The sequence below is a fragment of the Papilio xuthus genome, unplaced genomic scaffold, assembly GCF_000836235.2.
Source record: "Papilio xuthus unplaced genomic scaffold, Pxut_1.1 DF829129.1, whole genome shotgun sequence".
NCBI classification, from domain to species: Eukaryota; Metazoa; Arthropoda; class Insecta; order Lepidoptera; family Papilionidae; genus Papilio; species Papilio xuthus.
The window spans coordinates 2,918,585-2,945,870 of record NW_013529520.1 but is presented as its reverse complement, the minus strand read 5'-3'; the positions used below and the strand labels follow the sequence as shown (position 1 = coordinate 2,945,870).

The window sequence follows — 27,286 nt, the reverse complement described above, 5'->3', positions numbered from 1 at the left end:
CACTAACTATGAAAATGTTCTCAACAGATTTGCACTACTATTGTTATTGAAACACTTTTAAAGCCTTACTACTAGAAATAGCCTTAGTAGTTAATGGTTTGACAGTCTAGACTTTGAGCCCTACGTTTTGTCAATTTTCATATCCTTACAACCTTGCCTTGTTAAAAAAAAATCACCTATTAACCTACGTTTTATTACAGTTACGTTTGAATTTAAATTTTACCACAACAAAGCTATCGGTGGACATTTTCCTACTTGAGTCGTTAATCTTCCGTAAAATGAGCGTAAGTATTCTTCAACTATTCGCAAGTACAAACTAAATATTTGATCATGAAAGTATTGTGAATTTAAAACAAGAACAAATATTATTATACATTGCCAAAACCAGACAGATATATAAACTTTTTTTTTAAAAATTGTCATTTTAAAACACGTACACGCACCTTTAAAGTACAAATAAGTATTTGTTCATATAATACGAAACGGTAATGTACGTTAAATATCAATATTGATCTACGTATAGAAATCCGACAAAGTTTTTCGGTACAACGTAATTTCCATTTAATGTGTACGTTGTATATCACTTGCATAATACGTGTTAATTCTACGACACACATTAAACATTTTATATTAAACAAGGGCATTATACAAGACCTTTCAGAGTACTTCATATTTCTGTATCGGATACAGCAACACAATAAAATTAAATAAAAACAAAATCTTATAAGTGTGATTTATTATGTTCTTATTTAAACGTAAATTTTTGAAATGGGATATAATATCACTTTATATTTGGTCAAACATAAAAAAACCTTTGGGAGCACTGTACTACAAAATTGAAATGGAAAAATTAATAAAAATCAAAAACATTACTATGCTTGTGTCTTAAAGTTTTCATGCAATGTATTCAAGTGATATAGCTTGAAAATCACACAATATATAATAATGCCGAATAGCGGGTGTTTAAGCTAAGATGGACAAAGTTCGAATCGCTTCAAGTGTTTTGACTGTAAAATATAATATTAATTTTCAGTTTTTTCATATTTACTTTTATACAATAAAGTTAAACTATTTTACTTTTTCAACAGTAAATAAAATTAAGGAAAATTAGATTTTTTTCTAAAAGAGTCTTATAAGTACAAAAGCAAAAAAGGTATTTTTTGATTATAATGTTAAGTTATTCGATCTTGGGTCTCCGTATTTGAAAGCGGTCCATGCGACCAATGAGCGCTCATCTTTGTAATTTGAACGTATGCAATCCACAAAAATTAAGAGTATGATTTGAAAGTGCTATGTTTATGCTTATTAAAATTTTAAGGAGCAACATAAAGAATGCACACTACAATGAGGTAAGAGCAGACAATTAGTTTCCCGTAAGTTTCTTTATGCTATGCACAAAACATTGTGAATGACAACGACAGGACTTCGGACACCCTCTGCTGCAACTTTACGACAGTCATATATTTACCAAAACCGGCATCAATATTGAAAAGAATTCATCATTCATCCATTAGTCACAGAGACAAAACGTTTGTTGTCGATGGCTGCGTAATTGCCGCGCTACAATCGTAACACTCGCTACGAAGCTACCGTAACGCCCGCAATTTGTCCCCATTGTTCCGCGGACGGTAATGTTTACACCGGCGATTGTCCCTGCCCGCGCACTGAGGACCCGTTTTCAAAACAGAGGACGCCTCATGAAACCCATTGTTTCAACAACGGCCAACTTTAAATCGTCGACCGTCACACATGGAAACTCGCATGAAAACCTTATCAATCAAGAACTATAACACTCGAATGCACTTACTTGTGTCATGAGACGGTCGGCGCCCGTGCCCTCGTCATCCCTGAAGTCGATGTCAGGGTTGTAGTTAGGCACCAAGTCTCTGAACTTCTCGTCGTCCCTGGTGATGCGGCCCTCGGGGGGCCCGCTGGCGGACTTGGAGTTCTCGCCGATGTTGGGGTCGTGCTGGTTGAAGACAAGGGGCGTGATGCGGCGCGGCCCGTGGCGGCGGGTGAAGCCGCGGCCCGGCCCGCACGCCGCCGCCGCGCCCAGCCACAGTAGCACCAGCGACAGCCTCATCTCGCAGACATCACTCCACGCGCGCTCGACGCACGACCAACGCGCGCCGCGATCAGAGCGACACTGAGCCCGAGAGTCCGGCGCGGCCGCCCGGCCACCACCGGCCCGGCCTGCATCCCCTGGGCGCGCGCCACCGCACCACCCGCGCCACCATCGCCACGGACACCGCGCACACGGCGGTTACCGCGCTCGCCTCTCATTTCGCTGCTTCAAAACATTCCATTCACCGATCCTGTACAAATTCCTCTCATAAATGTTCGACGTCTTCTTAATTTCCTCGTTTTATTAAATTACAATAATGTGTAACATTATTTAAGTAACATCTATAATCTAGATTTACATAATATCGATAACGAAGATTTTGAAGCTTAAACATACTCAGGTAGAAAAATAATTTTAGCACATTTAATTTCACTTGATACAATACAGTTTTTAATATTACACTTTTATAAAACGCGAAAGTTTTTGAAGTTACTTCTTTGACAATATTGTTGACGTCGCGTACTGCCGCGCGTCAAGCTCGGTCTGCTATAAACAAAATTATTGAATTAGTGAGGTAACTGGAAAAAACATACCTTCCTTTATTCGGTTGTTCAAAGTATGTATGCATTCTATTATAATATTGAGAATCACTTTAAACTTTATGTCATTGAGCAAAGATTTTTTTATTTAAATTAACAACTTTTAATTTTAACTATTTTCGATGTTTATTTTCTTTTAGTTTCACCTTTTTTTATAACGCGTGGTAGTGATTTGTTAACCTGTATCGACTATGACTTCTATTCTTTTTTATATTTGTAGGATTCGTTTTTATTTTGAATGTTTTTAAAAAGTACTTGGTTAACTTTATGCGTAAATGAAACGTTTTACGAACTTTATAAGAACCTTAGAAATACCTTTTTTTATTTATAGCGTATATAAAGTGACTAGACGCACGCGACTACTACATATTCATTTCTATACTATTCGTATTTGAAGCCGCATCAGTGGAAATGAAAACAGACGCTGGTAAAAAAGGGTCTACGTTATTTTAATAACCTATATAAACAAAATTGTTACATTTTACAATCACGGAAACGCGACTTAGGAAAACCAGAAACGCGTACGATCATATGCAAATAAAACATTGAACTGAGCTAAAAGATTGTTAACACAATAATCATGTGCTCTGACTGTGAGTTTCTGAGACCAAAAACGCCGTTTAAAACATAATGTTATCTCTGTTTTGTCAAAGATAACGACAGAGATGACGATATGTTTCATACAGATGATTCGTGTCAGAAACCAACGGGTTTTTCGGTGACGGTTTTTCCGAACATTAACTATATACAGGCTGGAAGTAAGCAATTAACAGCTATTGTATGTACATGCCACATGTAAACATTACTGAAAATAAATTCACGTTACATAGACTAAATACCACCAATCCCAGGTCATGTTTAAAGATTTGTACGTCGGTGGATGTTAAGTGGGGAAACACAATTAGGACTTCAACGTATTTACCACGATGTCACACAAATATGAGGTATTGAGCTGTTAACGATCTATTGTTTGTATTCGTCTGAGTATCCATATAGGTATATTTGAGAATACGTTAGCACCGCCGCCTAAAGTCTAGATAAGTGTTTGTAGAGAACTGAAACCAATTGTCTGGACAATGTAACACTTCAAAGATAACGAGAATCTCTTTTCATAATTATAGTAAACGATGTGCTCATTCATTGTTTATAATTTTCTTGTTAAATTAAATAAGGCAAGAGTACAATAGCATCAGACTATGGGTACGGCAGGATTTATACAATAGTGTATAAACATACATTACCCCTGAAAATATGACCCTCTTGTATGTTACTCCTATCACAAAGAACTACGCGACGCCTGATTTTATCACTTAATATAAACTACATTTGCATTTACATTATATTTTGTAAAGCGTCGGCGGGGACTACACACTTGCCAAATATTCTAGTATTAACGTTCTTTAGAAATTTTTAAAGTGTTAAAAAATATTAGTTGTTTAAAAAAGAAATCAAGTTAAATTTTATAGAGCATCAGAGTTTGCTGCTAAACTTGTTACCTTGTAGACTTTTACTAAGTTGTAAAAAATTTAAGAACAAAACATATTATTTAACGACGCAGTCTTCATCAAAAATACAAAAAAAAATAATGATAAAATCAATTTGTCATAAAAATGTACAAGTTTTTTAAATATATTCATTTAGGGTCAAGATACCCATTACTAGATTTACACTCAAAGAAACAACGGCTCGGCTTCCCTTTCAACTCTGACCTAGAAAATGGTCGCTTTAGAGGGAAATTTATATGCACATTTACATAACAGAGACTGCCCGTTTAGGATAATTTGTACGCATTGCGACGAGTTTGTACAATAAAATGCATGGCGCGCATAATCAGCCCATAAGTCATATGGATTCATGTTTTGTTTTTATCCCGAAACAAACACTCGCTCGGAAGATACGAAACATCCCATACAATGCTCAATAACTACATAGCATTTATGAGATTACAGTATGTATGTATAGCATAGTACATTATAGTAATATGTTTTAAAGTTTTTACGAAATCTATGTTCTTACGTAACATATTATCGCGGTAACCACAACAATCGATGTCGGCTTGCGCAAGCACATCTGAGTACATGCGAATCCACAACAACACAGCGTAATTCAGTACACACATTATATTATTCAGTTTTATAGTTTTAATACACAACGTGAACAGTTTTTAATTTCCAGATAGTTCACTTTCATGTATCAATTTCAGTGCTAAAAAGTTCTATGTCAATTTTTTGGGTCCAAAGATTGGTAAAATGCTGAAATTGATTTGAAAAAGTTCACATTTGCATAAAAATAAATTAAGAAATAATTTGTTTAAAATTAGATTCACAAAAAAGACTTGTTTTAAATGTTCACGCCTTTAATGTTTTTAAATTTAAACATTAACAGTTTTTAGAAAATAGATCTGATTCCAAGGAACAGACTAACTGGTTACCAATCTATTATTATTAACTACGTTTTATCGAAAACCAGAACAAAGGTTCACAACATTCTTTATCGAATATACCCAGAAGTGACGAACCCATATAGTAATAGTTGCAGATAAAATAGAAAAAAAGCGTGAATGTCTTGAGCTTGGGAACCAACATTCCGCATTTCCGAACGCCTCTTATCAATGACTTTAACATCTATTCAACGCTTACTTTAATCCGTTCGTAAACTAAAGAAAACTGTTTTTTACTTCCTCCGCGTTGCATTTATCTGTTACTGCAAAAAAAAATCAAGTCTACACCTGCATTTTTACGTGTAACTGTTAATAATGAGTAATTAGTAAAAGAAAAGGTAGGAAGTGACGTAACAGTGAGATATAAGGACAACGTTTATGACCTCTTTTCATTTTTTTACATAAATATCGGCGCCTGCGCTGATAGCGGCAAACCACTAAGCAAGTGTCCAGAGGTACAATACCCATCATTCACACGCAATAAACTAAGCCAATAAGCAAGGGTATTATTGCTTCGATATGATATCTGTTCATTCATAAAATGCTTAATTTAATAACTAATTTAATACTTACTTACTTACTAATACTTACTTAATTTAATACTAATGTCTTTCTTATATAAAACTACAAATATAAAGCAATTTGTAAATATAACTTGTAAAGGCATTAAAAAATTTTATAATTGAAAATTCGTTTTCTATGACTTATTTATCAAGTGATGCCGAATAATAAAATGTCTCACGAAAATTTTACCATTTTTTCCTGGGTTTAATTTAAAATCACTCTTTTTTATTTTTAAAAGGCTACGGAACCTTACTGGTGAGGGTTTCGATCATGTAAAATAACACTAGTGATCTGTCAAGCCGCTTAAAGGCAGCCAAAACAAACTATAGCAAGTGTCGCGCCGGCACCTACGACTCTGTGCCAGAGCAAACAATATTTTCGACAAAAGTCCGACCGAGGTGTCGGCGGAGACTAATGGAGGAGAGTGCTGAACCAATACGCCCGGCTCTCTAGTGTTTTAAACTGTTTACTCTACCATAAAGCTCTCAAAGTACTCACATTCGTCCGGTGGCTCACTCAGTCAAATGTAATGCGGGAATATTAATGACGAATGGATTCTATTCGATTTATGCTCGAACAGATAATACGGTTGCTCTTATAAATTTCAATCAAAATTTAAGTAAAGTTTAGATTTAGTTTAGTTTAGTTATTTTTAATACTAGTTATAACTTAGGATATTAAGTCGATTTTGAAATAAAATCTAACTGAATGTACAAATTGATATTCCATCATGAATGGTACGCACCATACCACAAAGGAAAATAAAAATAAAAATGTGAAAATAAAAATTAAACAAATTTTAGCATAGCTGTCAAATTCCATCACGGTATTATAAAAGATATTTAAGAAACATGCCGCCAAAAGTTCTTATAAAGCGCTTGAAGTCCAAATAAAAAGGCAAAATATCCAGATTGGTAACAAGAACGAGGGTCCATATTGATTAGAATGCCTAGATCCGAGTTCGCTAGCCTTTTGTCGATTATTCGAATCCTATTTTTTAAAGAACGTGTCTAAACGTTTATATTGTAACTTTGATTATTTTTTCATTAAATAATTCTCACTTTATATAACATTAAAATATTACGATATGACATTCGTTGATTATTGTTATTAATATTTATTTTATTAAATTCTAAAGTATGAAAATTCTTTCATGCATAGTGTCAGCAGTAGGCAGATAAAAACTGATGATGAATCATCATGTCATCAGACAGAAGCAGTGAGTTATGTTGGAATGCAAATATTTTAATTTAAGATTTCCCCGACAAAAGCAATAATTGTACAAAGACGCTAAAGGTTATTAAATTGACCAACATTTTTAAAAACGCGTAAAAACATTTTATGTTTGATATTTAGTAAGTTTTAAAATTTCTATCACCACAAATTTTCGTCCTTTAGAGCCATATAAATGCACATTAGTTTATAAAGATACAAAGTGTAAAGGAGTCAAACCAGTTCGGATCATGCGTTGCCCTCTAATTGACAAATTGGAATCTTATTAAAATAAAATTCAAGTTCGTAACTGAAGGTAGCGAGGCGCAGGCGCAGGCACTCACGGCGCACGGACACACGGCGGACGAATTTCATGTCGACAGGGTCGCCTTCCGAACGGGGGCCGACTATGTCCGAAGTTGCGCGACCGGCGCTCGGCGGCAAGAAGAAAAAGTAAGCAGCATTCGAAGCGCGTGCCTCGATGTGTGTGGTCCACTTTGGAGGTCCTCTTCGACTTTTGATTTATTGAAATCTGATTTTCGCACCCTTTTCGTTCAATTAAATTACAGGTGAATGTGAATTAATTTTATGCACATATTTAACACTATTTTATGGTCCACGCGGAAGTGGTAATTCGATTTTTTTTAAAATAACTGATTTTTAAACTGTGTTACAGGTCTCCTTAATTTAATTGAGGTTTATATTTTAAATTTAATTCAGGTTACTGATTAAATTGAAGCTAATTAAAGCAGAAACATCTTTTAAATATTGTATGTGGAATATTATTATTGGTATTTATTAAAAATAAGTCTAAATCCGAGGTATCCCCAGAGCAGATAAACGGATCTCACTGAGGCATATGTAATGAACACAGTCTGGAAGAACACAAAGGCTGTTAATGAAGCTTCTTTTAAATTTAAGCTGACGACAGCTAATAAAAATATATTTCACTTTCGGATTTCGTAATATACTTATACATCTTCAAGGGTACTGCTATCATCCAAAAACTGCAAAAAAAATTAAAACCATACGCAAATTTTTACAAAAGGTGTTTAATTCGATATGGTGCAAACAGGTCTAAAATAATTAGATTTTTTTTCAAATAGCATTAAATAACCGTCTAATCAGTACGTTCTAAGCGATTTTCAAACTTGTCGGCAATTTTCATATCCAAATCAGCAGCTGTTTTATTAAAGTCACTGAATGCGTCAGAATTGATTTCTGGATATCTTGGAATCAGTTCATAATTATTCAAATCGTACGGTTCATCAGTGTGAGTTTTCCATTTATTCGCAATCATCTGTAAAGGTTTCAAACACTGAAGACTTTGTTTTACACGAAGTAACTCTATGTTACATTGGTTCTCAACTTCAAGAAGTTTTAGATTGAAAGCTTTCGAGAGCATTTGTTTTCGTATAGCGTTTTTCTTTTCTATCTGTGCCATATTCAAAGTGTTTTGATAGCGCTGAAGTTGCTTCTCATATTCAATCAAGTTTTCATCGCAATTTAATCTGTTATCCATACAAGAAGAATATGAATTTAGTTCAAGATCTTTCCTCGAGTTTGCCTCCTCTCGATATACATTCGTATTTAGCTTGTCATCATCTGATGTACCAGGATTCATCCTAGATATTTCTGCCTGCGTCGGTTTGCTTTCATTTTCTAATTTGGACTTTTCTTCGCTAAGCTCATGCTTTAAAGATTCAATTAAACTTCTACACTGTGCTATACGTTCTTTCAAATTTATTTCATTATCATCTATGTCCTTTGGAGTTATTTCATTAAGATTCATATCTTTGTTGTTCACGTCTTCTATTATAGATGTATGAATTCCTTCTCCCGATGGTCTAGGTGATGTGTGTTTGCTACATTCATTGGTATCGCCACTTGCAAGATTGGCACTATCCATTTTAAATAAAAATATTTCAAAATTGTAAATTTGTTTAAAAGTAGGTACAAGCAAATATGAAAGCTCACGTCAATTCAACATTTATGAAAAAAAATCATGTATACTGCACTAAAAAGTTTATAATGACGTTGACTAATTGATCAATTTATTTCACTATATTTTCTATGACTAAAAGGAGATTTTCATACGATAAAATTACCATTGAAAAGCGTTAATATTTATTAATTCGGACCAGTGTCCGCGTTATGTTAATTTTCTTAATACATTGCAAAAATATCTACGAGGAAATGAGGCGCAATCATACGACAACCACATGTAGTTAGCCATACAAAGCAAATTAAAGCAAAGCAACATACTGATAATATCAGACGTCAGTGCGGCGGGCGCGTTGGCCCATCGACTCCTTGCCTAGTCCGTTTCTCTGTTATCAAAGAAAATCCTTTTTAAAACCATAAACAACCACGACAAAGAGCAATTTTGTTTTGGTCATAGAGAAAATAAAAAAAACTTTTATTGTGTCTATTGTTTTGGCGGGAATATACTTATGTCATTGTCATTTCAAAAGTCATAAACATACGTTTAATTGTGACGTTCGTTATTTCGCTTGAAATTTTTTTGTCAATCCTTATATTAAACGATCCGATAAACAACATTTTAGCGTAAGTTGAATACCAAATTACGCAATGGGCCTTTTACAATTATGCGAAAAGTATTTCAATACGTCTAACCTATACGAAGTTTTTCAAATACCTGAGAAGGCTACAGAGAAAGAAGGTAATGTTTATTTTTTATTTATAAAATATTTCAATTTACTCCGAAGCAAGTATTTTATTGACTATATAATTAATTGACACCAAAATCATTGTCACCAAAATCTTTGACTCATAACTTATAATAGGCGCAATGGCGCTTAGAGATGCAAGAACGAATCTCCACAGCGCAGCTGAATTTAAGACGCCAAGTATTTAAAAAATAGTATACAAGTCAAACAACTTCAATGAAAAATAGTGCTCTTTTCATGCCCAAAGTATTTATACCATTATGTTACTTATTTGTTTTTAAAAAATTTCAGTAAAAAAAGCCTATCATAAGTTATCTCTAAAAATACACCCTGACAGAGTTAGTGAAGATGAGAAACTTGAAGCTACCGAGAAGTTTAAAGTCTTGGGTGCGGTACATGCCATTCTCAATGACAAGGAAAAGAGAGCTATCTATGATGAAACAAAATGTGTTGACGATGATGATTTAAGTTTTGAACGTGATTGGTCAGTTTATTGGAGAGGATTGTTTAAAACAGTAACTGAAGAAGACATAATAGCTTATGAAAAAAAATATATTGGTAAATTTATTTATTATTGCATTTAGAGAATCCTTTGTCCACAGTGAATAAATACAGTAAATAGTGACACAATTGCATGTTTTATAATCAGTAGATTTTGTTGTACTAGATTCTGTGATATATGAATTTGCTGGCACATTAAATATTCCAGGTTGTGTTATTCTAGAGCCTGAGCAGCAATGAAATTTGTGTTGTATTTCATTTAAATTTTTTCGCATTTACACAAGGTTTATCTACAAATAAAAGTAGTAGTACTATTGTTTGGAATTGCCAAACATTAGTACAAACCCCAATTGTTTATTTAAATGTAATTAATAACAGCTAACACTCATATATTATAATTTGTGAAGCAGTACTTCAGAATCAGAATAAGAGCTATTATTCCTACTATGAACTATGGATGGCCTTGTTTCCCACTTGTAGCATTCGTTGCGTTTTATTTGGCTCGTTCACATACCAACACGTGTTGCAGACTCAAAGGTCTGACATCGACTGACGTCCCCTCTCTCCGGCATGTACTTATGGCGTGTACGCTCGAGACAAACAACACCACGTTTATGCATACACTACACCAATAAAAAAAAAATTATCAAAAATTATTTACACAGGATCCTAATACATTTCATAACTCATTGGATTGTATCTGTTGATAACTATCCAATTTTCATAGCTATTATTTTATGTAGGTTCTCAAGAAGAAAAAGATGACCTAAAAAGTTCATATCTTAAAGGAAAAGGTGATATGGACTATATTCTCGATCAATATCAGTTTGATCGATTAGAGCATGAATCTAGGATCAAAGAAATTCTGACGGTAAATAAATTTAAACATAAAATCACCTTTTTCATAACCATCTCATGTTTCCATTTGTAATTATGCATTATGGTTGATTATGAATACTTCTCCTCATTCTAAAATGTGAAAGAGTTACATGTTTAGTCATAATATGACTATCTAATAGATAAGTCACTTATCCAACAATTTATTTTTTATAGGAAATGATTGAAAGTGAAGAAATTCCAGCATATAAAAAATTCACAAATGAGTCAAACAAAAAGCGCCAGAAGAGAACTGCAAAAATAAAGAAGGAAGCAAAAGAAGCGGAGGAACTGAAATCTGAATTAGGTTTAGGTTCAGGTATCAATATACATTTTATATATACATATTTTTCTATATAAGTTATTTGTAAATATATAATTCGCTTAAGCAATAAAATAAATTCTAAGAACAATTTAAAAAGTTTTAGAATATGTTCTAATAAAAAAAAATAATAATTTCAAACTTATATGGTTAAATTTAAATAATTATTGCTATCTATTATGGTATAAAAGATTTCTACCACATAATTTAACTATGACATTACTTATTTAGGTAAAAATAGTTTGGAAGAAATGATAAAACAACGACAACAATCAAGATCAATAGAAATGGATTCCTTGATTGATGACATTGCTGCAAAATATGGTGGCAAGAAGACTAAGGCGACCAAGCGTAAAGCACCATCAGAAGCAAAAGGTCCAAAAAGGAAAAGAAAGAATTAACAGAACATATTTAATTAACTTCCAATGTTATAAATTATTTTGTTCAATATTACATCCTGTAATTTATTCTTGAAAAAAAAAACATAATATGGCATTTAACAAAAGTACAATAAAATATCAGTCTCCTTCCTCCATTGCAACTTGCAAATTTGTTTCCATATAAAATGGGCCTTCCTCTACATATTTTTGTAATCTTGTAAGTATATTGGATTCAAATGCAGATGAATGGGCCAATCTTTTGATGATGTCATATCGTGCTTCTTTTGCTTCCTTTGTATCACCTACAGAGCGGTCTAAAAGGTACTCCACAAAACCTAAAAATTAAAAAGTATTATGCATATGCAGTAATATACACTTAATACTAGTCCAATTCACCCCCCTTAAGGTTCCCCATAAAAAAATTGTATGGTATTGAATACACAGGCAAACTTATAAAAATAATTTGTATTTAGATTTGAAAGTTAAATTTAGAGTTGAAGGGATGTTATTGTATTGCTATTATGAATGTGATAAAAGTAATTCAAACCACCTCACTTGTTAAGATTAAGTACTCAGTCTTAATATGCCCTGCAAAGTTCCTTATAAGGCTATACCATTTTTTTTATTAAATTTTTAAAATAAAAATAGTATTGATTTATTTTTCGTCTATCACAACATATGTATACATTATATGTAAAGCCAGTCAGGTGAAAATTCCTATAATTACCTGCAACTCGTGCAACATCCTGTTCACCCCATATGTGTTGGCATACAGCATCAAGTAGAATAAACGCAGCTAATTTTATATCAGGGAAAGGATTCTTGACTGTTTCAAACAGAAACTCCATTGCTCCATTTGGTTTATTAAGGCTTCTAAACCATTCCCTTGTCATTAATGTAACTCTATGATCGATCGGATTAGATTTTGCCTTATCCCTTTCCACACTGATTAAACTGGCTAAACAATTCAGTGATCTAACCTTTATTTCTGTAATACCATTTTTTATCAAATCTCCAACTTTATCTACAGCTTGAATAAACTGAGCTCCTATGAAAAAAAAATTAACCATATTAGTTTATATTTAACATTTGCAATTTTTGGTGAATGCCAATAGCTGCATATTAAATTTTGTCTCCCCATTGCAGAAAAACTAGTCTTACCAACTGCAGCCAAGCACAATTTTCCTTCAATGGTTGTGCCAATGAAGCCTAATGTATCTAAGGCCACTGACAATTGCACTGACTGGTCACTGGACTCAATTGCTTCAAATAGCGAATTCAAAAATACTGGATACTTAGCAAATATTTCTTTTGGATAATGATGTGCAATACTTCCAAAGAATTTCAGATAGCCTGTAAAAGGTGATTAATTAAATATTATAAGACATTACATAATTTGTTGAATACATACTGTAATGCATAGTGTAAAATTACCTGGTAACATGAGCCCACCAAGAGGGTTGCTTTGCATATTCCCAATAAGTGTGGAAATTTTATCCAAACCACCTTCTTTTACTAAATAATGAATGCCATATGGTTTGACAGCAAATCTAGACAACAATTCAAGAATATTAAGCTGATATAAAATATCATCTGTGCTAAGTTCTGAAATCATATGGTCAATATATCCTTGTTCAACACATAAAGTAAATAACTCTGGTGATTTCATAGCTATATTGCAGACTACCTGAAAATTAAAAAAAATTACAGTGCAGTAATTAATTACAACCCTACTAACTACTAATATATGATAGACAACATGACACAACATACTTCATAAGCATTACATTTAGAGCTACTGTTTTCATCCAATGCAATCTTCATTTCTTCTAAGATTTTAGGATATACTTCAGGAGGCAAATCAGATGTGATAGTGACAGCTTTGTTTGCCACTCCTACATCTTTATCACAAATCATTTGTGCAACAGCTACAAACACATCAATGTACTGAGCAACTGGAAAGGATGTTTGATCAGTTTTCACTGACTTGAACACCTGAAATTATATAAATAATTAATGAAAATGACTTGCATGTTTTCTTAGTTAAGATAATTTTAATAGCAAGTCTGTTGAAATGTTACTTCATATGTTATCAAAAGGGAAACCAACTCCATTCCTTATAAAAATTTTCTTAAATGAGATTCCGTCACAAAAACATGGCTCTGATAAGACGCAAAGGGATGCGGGAGGCGTACTGCGAAGCGTGCAGCTAACCTTGAGCCGGCAAAAAGATGACGCGGTTCACATATTTAATAGAAAACCCATACTTTGCAATTTAATAACCATACTAATTCAAACATAAACCTCTTTCTTACCTCATCAACAGCCAGTCTTCTCACACAGTCCTTGTCATGACGAAGTAAATACATGATATGACCTGTGAAATGTTTTATTACATCTCCTGCTCCAAATTTATCAAAGCATATTTTTAGAACTTCACAGGTCAAATCTACGTTTGCCCTGTAAATATAAATTTTTGAAAGCTGTTGTTGAACTAAATTATTATAAGTTTTTAATAACATTACTTACTTATCCTGAACATCCAGACACCGAATTATATTCGACACCCCAAGGCAAGTAAGAGTGTTTTTAGCATTAGAAGGTGGTTTAAAACTAAACATATTTTTAATATCATTTAAAATTGGCTTTATGTCATTTTCTGTTTGAAGTTTTGTGACAAAATTATGAAATAGCTCACGGTCTTCGTTCGGCATTTTCAATAAATTGAACACAAATTGAGAAAACAAAAACAGTCTTAAGTAAACGTCAAAACAATTGCCACAGATAATATCAAAGTGACTTTGAGTTTTGTTTTGACTTTGTCTCTATAGATTATTAATATTAAATTCCATCTCGGACAAAACAAAAAATTATATTTTCACATATCCTATTAATTACATACTGACTGACTACTACTTCCAAGTTACTAGACATATATATGAATTAGGTAATGAGTTAGACCTGTGTATTTTTATCATGAATTTATTGGACAAACTCTAGAAAAGTATCAATTTATATTTAGGTCTCATGTAATAAAAGGTAAAGAAACTACTGTATCGAATTATCAAAAAATTTTGAACAGAATACTTTCTGTGTATAGCAGTCAAACAAAAAACAAATTTTCTGAACAATTATATTACACTAAACGCAATTTACAATATATTAGCTATAAGACTTTTTCGCTCGCCAGTCCAAATATTCATCAATATCTACATCATTGTCTGAATCATTTTCATCTTCACTCATCAATTCCACATCTTGCTTCTTCTTCTTTGTCTCTTCTTTCTTTAGTTCTAAGTCAAGAACTCTGCAAATAAGAAAGATGTTACTGTAATCCTAAATTTTATGACCGAGACGCAGAGTCGGGAATATATGAGTATTCATGATGGTTTGGACAATTTTTCACACAAACTAAATTATAGTAAATACAATATAACTATTTCTAAATTGTACCTTGACCAATTCCGAATTTGTTCATCAATTTCATCGATTTGTCTTTCTGCCGTTGCTTCTTCTTGTTCTCCAGCTATAATTTCAGCGGAAGTTGTAGTTTCTTCTTTGATTTCCTTTTGAAACTTTTCCCACTCTTCCTCCACAGGGTCTTTATACTCGATATTTCTGACCTATAAAATAAACGTCTATATTAAAAAGCGATCATCCAAATAACATTCCCTTATAATATTTTATATCAAATATTTATATTAGATTATTAACAAATAACATAAAAATTATTACCATGCTTTACTATTTTGAACGAATGTATTTTGTATTGACATTTAACGTACTGACATATGTCACAAAATAGCAAAGTAATAAAATAGGATTTAGAACAAATATTTTTATGGTAAAAATAGTAATAATATTACTACAAAATTAATAGTATAACATCCCTAACTATAACAATTGGCTTATGATATTGTTTTAACCAATCAATTTATTTGTATAGTGGAATTGGGTGCAAATGTTTAATAATTTATTGGCTAAAAGAAATCGTCTGATCTATTTTATTCAATATTCCAAGTTGTCATCAACAATGGACAAGTCAAGTATGATACAAAAGGTGAAATCATATATTCCTCCTTTAGATGGTAGTAGTCATAAAGGTCAGGCCGGAAGGATAGGAATTATCGGAGGTTCCTTGGAGTATACTGGGGCGCCATATTTTGCTGGAATTAGCGCTTTAAAGGTAACTTTTGCAGTTACTACGTGAACTGTTAAATAAATACAGATAATATTGTAAATTGAAATAATAAGAACTTCCTGCAAATATGATCAACATCTCATTTTAGGTTGGTGCGGACTTAGTGCATGTCTTCTGCACATCATCAGCTGCTACCGTTATAAAATCCTACAGTCCAGAATTAATAGTTCACCCACTTTTGGACCACCCCAATGCAGTCAATGATATATCCCCTTGGCTGGACAGATTGCATGCTATTGTCATTGGACCGGGACTAGGCAGACAAAATAAAACATTTGAAGTAGTGTCAGAGTTGATTAAAACAATTAAATCCAAAAACATTCCTCTTGTGGTAGATGCAGATGGTTTGTTCTTAATAACTCAAAATTTAGATTTGATTAGAAACTTCAATTCACCAGTGATATTGACTCCAAATAAGATAGAATTTGAAAGATTATGTGAGAAAGTAAATGGGTATTCAGAGCTGAATAAACTAGGAGAAAATATTGTAGTATTTAAAAAAGGTCAAACAGATGAAATATTTTGTGCCAGTAATGTTGCTCAATGGAAATCAAATGAGGGTGGATCTGGTCGTAGATGTGGTGGTCAAGGAGACATTCTTTCAGGATCTATTGCAACATTTTTACACTGGATGACCAGTAATGAAGACAAATTTAATATGTCACCAGCTGATAAATCTATAGCATCATCAATATCATGTTTTGCGGCTTCCATATTAGTGAGAAAATGTAATGAAAAAGCTTTTAGAATCTATGGACGCAGTATGGTAGCAGGTGATATGATTGAATTTATACATGAAGCATTTCAAGAACTTTATGGGGAATAAAAAATGATAATGTATTACTTATGTTTGATTCTTAATAAAATTGTGTGATGCATTTATAGTAAGTTGATTTTCAAAGAATCAATAATTGTCGTAAAGGTAAAAGACAGATTACAAACTTCAGTTGATTACTATAATTCTATAAGATGTTTCATCATCCCTATTATTGAATTAAGGGCGTCTAAAATATTGTACCGCATTGCTATGTGGGTCATTCTTTGTTATTTAGTTGTATAAGCTAAACCATATAAAATTATTAATAAATTTATAGAAAGAACTTTCTTTGTTTTTATTTTAAAAAATAAATTTAAAATGGAACATATAATAGCAATAAATTGAATATAACACACATAAGAATATCTAAGGTTCCATGTGAAATAAATCCCTTGAAGGGATTCCCAATTTTCTTGGTCCCAGTCTAATTTGTAGTGTTTCAATACTATACCTTATCCAATTGGTGTAAATGTCTACATGTAGAAATGAAGAAATTACTTTATAATTTAACCAATTAGATAATTAAGCTTTGTGATAGATTCATTATGAAAACTGAACTGGAAAAGTCCTAAAGCAGTAAATATTAGTTACCTTTGCATCTAAAATGGGGTCATCAAAAAAACCTTCAGGGATTGGTTGATCGTTGCCTTCCTGGGTTTTTGCATCTTCTTTTGCTGTATCTACATTTGTTATTTCATCTTTACTTGGGCCTTAAATAAAAAAAAAATCATGCAAGGATCATAAATTTTGTCTGCCTGTTCACAAATCCGCATTTTTTCTGAGAAACCCTTGAAACAGTAAGTAGCAGGGTGTAAAGAATAGTGTGCAGATCAAGGTCAGCCAAAAAAATATTTGAAAAATACTATGCCTATTAAACTCCCCAAAATATTCAAAGTTAAAAGAGTTTTACCTTCCTTAATAATAGGTTCTAAAATAGTTCTTTTAATTTCTTCATTGTGATAAGTTATTATTGTAGGCGCATTATTTTTTGGCTTAGCCGTTTGTACAATTGGATTTTCACTAGCATTTTTTAGAATTCCTTTTATTTTCTTCTCTTGTGGTGGATCTCCTAATGATGTATTTGGTCTTTTCTTAATTTTTTTATCTGTGAAATTATTAGTTAGTTCTTTTAATTTCTTTGCTTGTTCAACATTTTCTTTGTGCTGTTTACTGTTTACATGAACTTGCCACACATTTTCAGACCGCACTATAGAAGAACACAGTACACACATAAGTTGTCCAGCATTATTATATTTCGCAAGTGGGTTGTTTATTTTTATAGGCTTTTTATCCTTGTTTTTACGGTCTGCCATTAATTTGCGCATTTCTTCTAGGGCCTTTTTCTTTTCAACTTCTAAACGTAGCGACATGGTAAATAGTTAATATAAATTGTGTAATATTCAATTATTTCAAGATTTCTGTGAATAACATATGAAATATCATTTATTAGTCGTCGAATTACATTGACAAGTTTCCTCTTCGTTGATCGTTGACAGAAGTTTGACTTTGATTTCATTGACGTTGACATATGATGAATTGAAAAAAAAAGAAAAGAGGAGGACGGTTGGTCTATGGTACACGGAGAGAGCTGTTTTAAAAGTTCAAAAGAAAAAATATTTTAACGGTTTACTTTATAAATTAAATTGAAGATTATCCTCTCTTATCATTGATATTAAATTTACTGCAGCTTGGTAAAAAAACCAAATGTGCCAAAGTGAAAAAGAAAGCGTTATGAAACACATAATAAAAAAACTACCTTGATAATAAGCAGGCTAGACATTACATTAAAAAGAAAAAGACATGCCTATAAAGTAGAAAGATACACACATTAATCATCACAAAAACCAAGGGAAATAATAATAATAATGGAAAAGATACTATGTTCGGGTTGTACGTAGGGCACTTAAACACAATTTAACGGCCACGCTTTTTTATAAATTCAAATCTTACCATAGAGTACACTATTCGAGGTATTTTGTCATTTTGATGGAGGTTGAATTCTGATTTGGTGCTTCAGTTGGTAACAGTCACGACGATTTCTTGGATTTAACAGCTGAATCCCAATGATTACAAATTAATTTTAGCTATATTGTGTCTATATTACTGATTTAGTAAACACAGACTGTGTTCGAGTGGTTAACAAACATTCGGTTTAGCCTCCAAATCTGTTTCGGAAATCACGTATTTGTGTTCAGTTTTTCAGTGTTTATTCCTAATGTTCTGATATTTCGCTTCTTTTTGACTCCTACTATGGATATTGACGTTAGTAAGGAGAATATACAACCTTTAAGAGGTGGTAGAAACCCTTTACAGCTGGGGACTGCATTGCAAGCTCAGTCTGATGTTGACGCTCAAAGACAGCTTCAATTACAAAAAGAGTAAGTCTTATCCATCGTTTATCAGTATCTCGGCTTAATATTCCTTGCTTCCATTTTAATTTACTTAAAATGATTAAAAAACACAAACTTAAGCAAAGGGTTTTATATAAACTCTAAATTATATTCTAAGTTTCATATTTTCTTTGGTTATTTATTTCATCATGTCTTATGGTTTAAAATTGGCAATAAAAGAAGATTTGGTTTGTATTTGTAATTTTTTTTGTATTAGGGAACATGAAGCAGCTATTAGACAGTATCAAGGCACGGATCCCTTGGATCCATGGTTTAATTATATCCAATGGGTTGAACAATCGTTTCCAAAGCATGGCCATGAAGGTCATATAGATAAACTAATAAAAGACTGCTTGCAACTATTTGAAAAAGATGAAAGGTACTATCAAGACCGAAGACTTGTAAAACTATGGATAAAATATGTAAGTAAAGAAAACATTAAATGAGGAGACATTTTCTTAGGCTTATCTTTTTGCATACTATTTAACTGTTCATAAATTTATGAAAAGTTTGGTAATATGTTTCTTGATGTTAATTGATGTGTTCATTCTTAAATGTATAGAGGAACTTTTATAAAGATAATGTGTAAATATATGTGTTCATTTACAGATATTTAGTAGTGTTAAGGTTTTTATGTTTTTTATTCTAAAGTTTATGGCCTGGACTAGTTATGATAAATTTTTGCAAATATTATAAATATGAATGTTTGGATGGATGTTTGTAAGAAGGCATCTCCTGACTTAATACTGAAATCAATACAATTTATAAAAGTACTAGTAGTATTACAAAAGTAAATTGTAATTGAGTAGTTAAAATTTCATAATAATTTTTGCAATTGCCTATTCCTGCTCAAACATTGAGTTCCCAGAGAATGGGTTGTTTTTTAATTTGATTAATAAATTTTAACATATTTCATTGATGTTTGAATTTTAAGGTTGACTGTTTATCAAATCCTTTGGAGATATACCAAAGGTTGTACAACACTGGCATAGGGGTGGAATGCTCAGAGTTTTATCGTGCATGGGCTTGTTACTGTGAGGAGTCTGGTGATTACAAGAAAGCAAACCAAGTGTATATGTTAGGGCTCCAGGCTAAGGCACAGCCCTTGGATGAGCTTGAACAGGCACATATGTAAGTATGATATGGATTTTATTGATTAATCTAATTAGAGTAGGTGGTTAAGAATTATGTAATACTACAATACATATTAACTCAATTTACCTGATAGACCTTGATGCTATTGATACTTTTTTATTGTTGATTTATAACTTGTTTTTTTTAGAGGTTCTCTTTGCATATTTTGTAAAAAAAATTTGTTACATTAAGTTTTAAAACAACAGATGAAAATGCTAACCCAAATACAAAAAAAATATAAAACATTTACGCAATTTATTTAATATTTGGTTACTAAGGTTTCTTTGTTAAGGCTAATAAGCTATTGTAAACCAGTGCCCTTATTAGGCAATGTTAATAGAAAGTCAATTTCATTATTCTTAAATAAACATTTTTATGGATAACACAACTATTACATGAGTTGGAAAGATTTTATAAAATTAATTAACCTAAAAATGTAACTTGTGCAAATCTTGCAATTAATTCAATTGCTTATTTAGTATTATAATTTTTAAAAAAGAACTAGTCTGCACAATATGATTTATATATGATAATCATAATTAAATAGATTCTTTACTATTATTTTGATAAAAAATGCTGTGGATATTTGTATTGTACAGGCATTTGGAGAAAAAGATATGGATAATTTTATATATGAATAAAATTATAAGTGGTGTAACTAAATTTTTATTTCTAGGAACTTCCAATTATTTTTTGCCCAAAGAATGTTGCATGATGATTCTCCAACTAAAAGGAAGGCTGCATCTGCTCTAGCTGAGACTAGGATGGCACTAACATCACTGAAATCATTTAAGAGACGTAATATCGCCAATGCGCCAGTTCAGAGAATTGGAGATAGTGTTCGAAGTGTGATACCTGGTGTTGTGAGACAAACTGCTACATCTGAAAGAAGGCATCCTGGATCAAATGTTATGGTTAATGTGTATGAGGTAAATATTATTAAATTTATTATTTATTTTAAGAGAAAAGAGTTCACCTTTTATTGTAAAATTGAAAAAACAAAACTGCTACTCTGATTTTCTACAACATCAAATTGTTCTATAAGCAATGGAGAAAGTAATGTTTAACTTTTTGTTTGTGTTTACTTGTTTTATTTGTATCTACAACAATTTTGAAATTGGGACTGGTTTTATTTGATCAAACAGACCATAGGTTATTTGTGTCTAACCACATTATTCACAATACAATACACTATCTGCCCACACTTAACTATTTATAGATTAATTATATAATTATTATAGCCAAGTTATTTTGAATTGTCATGTCATGTCCATTAGGATGCTCCTTCCACATCACATGCAGCAGTGCCCATGGCAGAAGATCAAGGACCAGCTTCTATAGTTCAGACATACAGTAATGTTGAAAATGAGAAAGAAGTCGGAGTATGGGTTAACCCTAAGACTAAAATGGTACATACCCATGTAGTGCCCAATCATCCTCTCCCCTTTACTCGTAAGTATTGATATTTTCATTTATATGTATCTTGTAACATTTAGAGAGCTTACTTACTCCATTGGAGCAGCAACTCAAAGAGGGTCTTGGCCTCCAACTAGAAACCTAGACATTTATAATAGAACTGTTTCTGTTTGTCTTGTGATGACAATGAAATGGCAATGAAAACGAAATGGGACTTACAGTGGTCATCAGTTATAATATTTATCAATATGTGCTCAACATTAAAATATTTTTTTTATCTTTATGTTAATGTAAAGTTTTTCTTTTTAAATATGACTGTTTGCTTTGGATGTACAGACAAAAGCTGTTAAAAGAGTTTTAAGTGTATCTTCTTCATATTAAATTTTTTGTAGCTTATGAAGATGATGATGAAGCGTTGAAACTATCAGCAAATCACTTGCCTCACTGTGTGGATGACTTGACATTTAATGTGCCTCTCTGTGTACCTGACCCTGTGGACCCTACTAAAATACCTTGTTATAATAAGACGCAGGTATGTGAAAAATTATTATTAAGGTTATGTTCCAAATGAATAAGTCATATTTGCATACAGATATTCATTTTACTCTCGTAGTTTTTTTTTTGTATTTGGTGTCAGTTATTAATTTTCTGGCTTTACAACATTTATAAAATGTATTGAAGAAAAATCTATTTAGTGATGAAATATGTATAGAATTAACGCCTAATGTTCATTTGTTTTAAATCAGTTACAAATGTATTAATAACTTTTTAGGTTTATGTTAATGATATAGAATACAGTTTAGAAGAAATTAGATCTAGGAAGTATAATCTAGAAAGAAAAATTAAGGCTGAAAATGTAGAAAGTGTTGATACACAACAAAGTTATAATGTAAATGAGGCTCTCGCACAATGTAGTGCTTTAGAAACTTTAGCAAACTGTGCCTTAGATACTGAACAGGAACATTTAGGACAACTAATGCCATTATCAATTCCGTCGCTGCAAAACATCACCAAAGTGACTAACATGCATTCACCGGGCGAGCCAAAAGTCTTAGTCAATTTGGATTCAAAAGAATTAAGCGAACATGCTGCAAAAAGAAATGACGATAATCAAAAAACATCCCCCTCATCCTCCGACAAAGAAAATCAAGCGGAAAAATTGAATACTCCAAATAATAATGTTGCTACAGCAAATGCAGCAAGCTTTGGAAAAAATAACTTAATGGAAGAATTTAATAGAAGTTTAATGGGCAATTTGCTTGATGATGTCACTGTTAACACCAAAGAGGCAAGGTGGGAATTAAGAAACATTTTTAATGACAATGGTATGTTAATTTTTTTTACCTTAAGATCACTTTATTTATTTACTCTTATTTTTTAAAATTACGACTTATAAATTTTGGTTATTACCATTTTCTGTTTGAAGTAGAGCCCTCGATGGTACAGCCAGTGCAACAGTTTGAAGTGCCGAAATTCGACATACACGAAGATAGGTCTATGACTATGGCAATCAACAAGAAGAATTTCGAAATTCCCGATACCAGAAGTTTGCCAGAAGATAAAGAAAATGCTAACAAGTTTCCCACACCAACTGCTGTTCAAGTCCCACAACAGGTAAAACACATATTTTTTTACAAGCCATTTCAAAATGTATAACATACATTTTAAAGTCTTATTGAATTTATATTCATGTGGATACATAAGTTACATTTATTCACAGGTTAATAAAACTGCATATTACGAAGAACCGTCCTGCACTCAGGTATTCAACTTTAACATAAAAGACGCGAGCACACCGAATATGTCACAGTTTAAAAAGCCAACAAGTTGTATAGACCAATCGGGTAAATATCCATCCGTACCAAAATTTAGCTTGGACGAAAGTGTCATTGAACAATCAGATCAGGCCATTGGCAAAAAAGAAGAGTTCCCGAGACGAGTTGCCATGGACCAGCACGCTACTGTTGATAATCAGGGTGCAGGACTCTCCGTCATTATGGAAGCCACGAGAGAGTATAATAGGTACAAATATCGCTTTGAATTGTAGAAAAGATGTTCCATTTATTGCAAGTCACATGAATTTAAACTGTAATAAATATTTCGAGTCTTTTAAAGTACGTAAAATATTTTTCTTTTCAGTAAATCTGGCTCAAGTTCATCAGGCCAATCTATTAGGACCAATTTTACAGGGTACACAACAAACTATGACTCTATGTATAACAACCCTAATGACCCAAGTCAACAGAGCGCAGCTCACAAAAGAAATTCAGTATCGTCGCAACCACGACTCGCCAATGGACAGTTTTCACGAATTTATGGACAAAAACGGGAGCCTCAAGAGAATAAAACAGTATCCTATCACACCCACGATCATCAGTATCAGAAACCAGGTGTTCCTAATTTTAATGGATTCACACCACAAAGGTCAATGCACCAGTATCAACAGGGGTTTAGCTACAACCAATCATCGTATGGAAACAACCAAATGATGCCTCAGCAACAGCAAAGTTATCAGAATACCAATCCAAACGTTTACCAAAGCCCTCAACACACTGGAATGCAGAGTCCGCATGAAATCAATGCACCCGTGCAACCTGGCTTTCATAGCCCTACATACACCAATCAGATGGGCTACCACAGCCCCGGACAAGCAATGATGAGCCCTCAACATGCATACAATAGACAAGAGTTCCACTATAATCAAACAGAAAGACAGCATATTTATGCAAATCAATCACAACAACCGGCTGTCTTTCAAAGCCCTCCGCACCAAACACAGTATCAAAATCCCCAGTATTACCAAAGGTCTAACCAACCAGCAAACCAATACAATCAACAAAATTATCATGGGATGCACAACCAGTACAATAATGCAAACATGTACCCTAGTCCTAATCACCCTAGCAATCCGAATTTTAACACAGTACAGAACACATACAGACAATCTCCAAAACAAATGGAAACAACCTCACAGGCCTATGCCATAGCTAGTAATCAAATTACAAATAACCAATCGTTTCAAATCTATCAAAGCCCACAGAATCCACAAAATAATTACAGAAGTCCTTCGACACATAACCCTATGACTCATTCAGTTGAACAAATGAGACAGGAAGCCACTAGCATACCTCAACCTCAAGAATCTATGGAAGCTGAGAAGAATTTCACCAACATTAGTCCACAATCGAAAAATTCTAGAAAGAGTCCTTCATCAGCTTTAAGAACTGTTAGACATGATCAACCCAATGTTAAACATCAGAACCCATCCGAAATAGGCTATTCAAACCAGTACCTAAACTTTATATCTAATCGCAACGAACCTAAGGATAACGCCAATACACCTAAATTCACAAACAGTCCCAGTATTTCACAAAAAATGCATAAGAACTTATATGTGTCAAGCCCTGAGCAGGCTCAAATACCTCCATCATCGGGCATGTCTGATTCAGACAGTAAAGATGGCATGACTGCGCAGTCAGCCACACCGATACAATCCGCTAAAGTTACTCATAACATCGAAAAACAAAAAGACATATCAAAAAGGCAACTTGATTTTGAAAATAGAGTAGATATTCAATCCGAGGACAGCAGAGACTCTGTTGGTAAAGAGAGCAGAATCTCTTCAGTTTACTCGCGACAGTCTGACTTACAATCTGATGGCTATGGTATGGATATAGATAGTGAAAATTCAATGGAATGTGCTGCATTCAAATCAACACACTCCATATCTTTGGTGGAAACTAGTGACATACCGAGGCCTGCTGATATAGATTTCCCATCACAAATTGATCCCTTCAACAAGAAGCTTATTGCCTCTTTATTAGAATATGTTAAGTTTCCTAATAAAACTCATGCAGAAGGGTACATAGAGGTTAGATCTATACCAAAATTACAATTAGCTACTGTGATGAGTGTTGGTAATAATAAGTTCTCTATTGATAAGCAGTTGGGTAAAGGTAATTATGGTGCAGTGTTTTTATCTTTGGACTTGCATAACAATAAAAATGTGGCTGTTAAGTATCAAAAACCAAGTCGCCCATGGGAATTCTACATTTGTCAAGAGATAAAAGCTAGGATAAAAGATCCATTCATGGTATGTGTTTTGAAAAGTGAATAAATAGAATTTTGTTTTAATAAGCCATTTCTAATTCTGGTATTTCTTTCAGCTTCCTGGGTACATGGACATAACAACTGCATTTTTAGGTGAAAATGCAAGTTTATTCGTGTCAGAATATTCTAAATATGGATCACTATTGGATGTTGCTAACAAAGTGAGAATTGCTACCTCAAAATGCATAAATGAGTTCATTGTTATTTTGCTGACATCTGAGATCTTATCCATAGTCCACTATCTACACAAAGCACGAATAATTCACGCGGATATCAAGCCTGACAATTTTTTGCTAATGAAAATGTGAGTAAAATGGAGTAAATAATAATTCATAGTTTTACTGTATGCATTATTACAGTTGTGTGATATTGTTAATTTTATTCCATTATTTGCAGCCCTACTCAAGAATGGAGAACTCCATCCTTGCAATTGATAGACTTTGGTTGTGCTATAGATATGTCCTTGTTTCCTGAAGGCACAACATTCAGAGAGGTTGGTTTCTGCTAGATTTTATAGTTTTGACATAACATATTTAGCTTGTAAACACATACTTAAACAGTACTGGTACACAAAATTTTAGCCCGTTAAAAATTAAATCTGAAATAAACTTTTTTAATTTTAGTTAATAGCAACAGAAGGATTCACGTGTACTGAGATGAGGGAAGGCAAACCCTGGACCTACCAGACCGACTTGTACTGCTTGGCCGGGACAATTCATGTTATTTTAATGGGAAGTTATATGAAAGTTGTCAGCCGCCTTGGACAATGGAATATTGACAAAAAACTACCAAGGTAATCTCACATACCATATGTTTTGGAAGATAGATTAGGAAATATTATTTCAATGATTTTGCAAATAAGCAGTGTTTCTAAACTTGCATTGTAGACGTTACCTTTTTTTTAATATTTTAAAATAATTTCATACTCTTATTTACTATCATTTAATAAAATAGTTGATGTTTAATTTGTCTTATAAATTTTTCAGGTATATGAAAGTCAGTCTATGGGACAAGATATTTACCACTTTACTCAATGTACCAGATTGCAATAACTTACCAGACCTAATGGATCTCAAGAATGATGTAGATTGTGTACTGAATGAAATAGACAACCTTGGTTCACAGCTTCGCAACTTTGCTAACGTCCTAAAGTCTAGATAAAACATTTCATATGCAGAAATTGTATTTATTGCATTTAGAATCTATGATGATTGTAAAAATTAGACCCATCATGTATTGTTAGTTATTAACAAACAAATTATATTTAAGGTGGATGTATTGTCAATCCCTTTTAAGCTGGAAACATATATTTCTTGTAATAATAAAAAGCGATAATGAAATTACAAAATCTAAAATACAGTTAAAAGCAATATTTCTTTTGTTTTAGATTGTGATATATCTTAACATTATTTAGTTTCTATTAGTTTCCGAAAATAAAAATATTCTAACACATTCAGTGCCACCGATTCTCCTGAGTGCACTTTACAAAAAAATGGAGTGGCATTGAATGTGTTTAGTAAACTAATAATTTCATTTATTTTTATACACCTCATAATACATGCAAATGTC

General features: G+C 32.7%; 7 protein-coding genes across 8 annotated transcripts in view; 3 read left to right on the top strand and 4 right to left on the bottom strand.

Annotated features, from left to right (window-relative positions):
• hh (hedgehog signaling protein) overlaps positions 1-2,693 on the bottom strand; it is a 38,458-nt gene extending 35,765 nt beyond the window's left edge. Inside the window, exons 1-3 of the mRNA XM_013314959.1 lie at positions 2,659-2,693; positions 2,559-2,611; positions 1,808-2,202 (exon numbers count right to left, since the gene is read on the bottom strand). Coding sequence (XP_013170413.1) covers positions 1,808-2,202; positions 2,559-2,611; positions 2,659-2,693 — 483 coding nt within the window. The remainder of the gene's footprint in view (positions 1-1,807; positions 2,203-2,558; positions 2,612-2,658) is intronic.
• A 5,220-nt stretch (positions 2,694-7,913) lies between these two features.
• Positions 7,914-8,893, bottom strand: LOC106120764 (uncharacterized). The gene has a single exon (XM_013316192.1). It carries the CDS (start codon positions 8,787-8,789, stop codon positions 8,001-8,003), a length of 789 nt encoding a protein of 262 aa, XP_013171646.1. The 5' UTR covers positions 8,790-8,893; the 3' UTR covers positions 7,914-8,000.
• Positions 8,894-9,331: 438 nt separating this feature from the next.
• DnaJ-10 (DnaJ (Hsp40) homolog 10) lies at positions 9,332-11,752 on the top strand. 2 transcript variants are annotated; one of them, XM_013316180.1, is made up of 5 exons: positions 9,332-9,563; positions 9,862-10,128; positions 10,815-10,942; positions 11,125-11,260; positions 11,501-11,752. In XM_013316180.1, exons 1-5 carry the CDS (start codon positions 9,473-9,475, stop codon positions 11,668-11,670), a joined length of 792 nt encoding a protein of 263 aa, XP_013171634.1. In that variant the 5' UTR covers positions 9,332-9,472; the 3' UTR covers positions 11,671-11,752. The 2 variants fall into 2 exon arrangements, with proteins under 2 accessions (XP_013171634.1, XP_013171627.1); XM_013316173.1 differs by having other exon boundaries at positions 9,334-9,563; positions 11,125-11,266.
• On the bottom strand, positions 11,696-14,423 carry LOC106120732 (26S proteasome non-ATPase regulatory subunit 5). Its single transcript, XM_013316135.1, has 7 exons — positions 14,179-14,423; positions 13,965-14,109; positions 13,423-13,644; positions 13,084-13,336; positions 12,811-13,002; positions 12,377-12,697; positions 11,696-11,984 (listed from the first exon to the last, which is right to left on the bottom strand). The coding sequence occupies exons 1-7, from the start codon at positions 14,361-14,363 to the stop codon at positions 11,788-11,790; spliced, it is 1,515 nt and encodes a 504-aa protein (XP_013171589.1). The 5' UTR covers positions 14,364-14,423; the 3' UTR covers positions 11,696-11,787.
• A 298-nt stretch (positions 14,424-14,721) lies between these two features.
• On the bottom strand, positions 14,722-18,166 carry LOC106120744 (zinc finger protein 830). Its single transcript, XM_013316160.1, has 4 exons — positions 17,578-18,166; positions 17,259-17,377; positions 15,103-15,272; positions 14,722-14,956 (listed from the first exon to the last, which is right to left on the bottom strand). Exons 1-4 carry the CDS (start codon positions 18,035-18,037, stop codon positions 14,812-14,814), a joined length of 894 nt encoding a protein of 297 aa, XP_013171614.1. The 5' UTR covers positions 18,038-18,166; the 3' UTR covers positions 14,722-14,811.
• On the top strand, positions 15,497-16,903 carry Naxd (NAD(P)HX dehydratase). The gene is given in 2 exon segments (NM_001311928.1): positions 15,497-15,835; positions 15,939-16,903. Coding segments are annotated over 2 exon segments (963 nt in total). The 5' UTR covers positions 15,497-15,610; the 3' UTR covers positions 16,677-16,903.
• Positions 18,167-18,500: 334 nt separating the features above from the next.
• On the top strand, positions 18,501-27,283 carry Bub1 (Bub1 kinase). Its single transcript, XM_013316020.1, has 14 exons — positions 18,501-19,045; positions 19,275-19,479; positions 19,992-20,188; positions 20,868-21,120; positions 21,469-21,643; positions 22,000-22,139; positions 22,380-22,932; positions 23,037-23,221; positions 23,328-23,629; positions 23,747-25,700; positions 25,774-26,021; positions 26,114-26,210; positions 26,341-26,510; positions 26,704-27,283. Exons 1-14 carry the CDS (start codon positions 18,918-18,920, stop codon positions 26,876-26,878), a joined length of 4,782 nt encoding a protein of 1,593 aa, XP_013171474.1. The 5' UTR covers positions 18,501-18,917; the 3' UTR covers positions 26,879-27,283.
• The last annotated feature ends 3 nt before the right edge of the window (positions 27,284-27,286 follow it).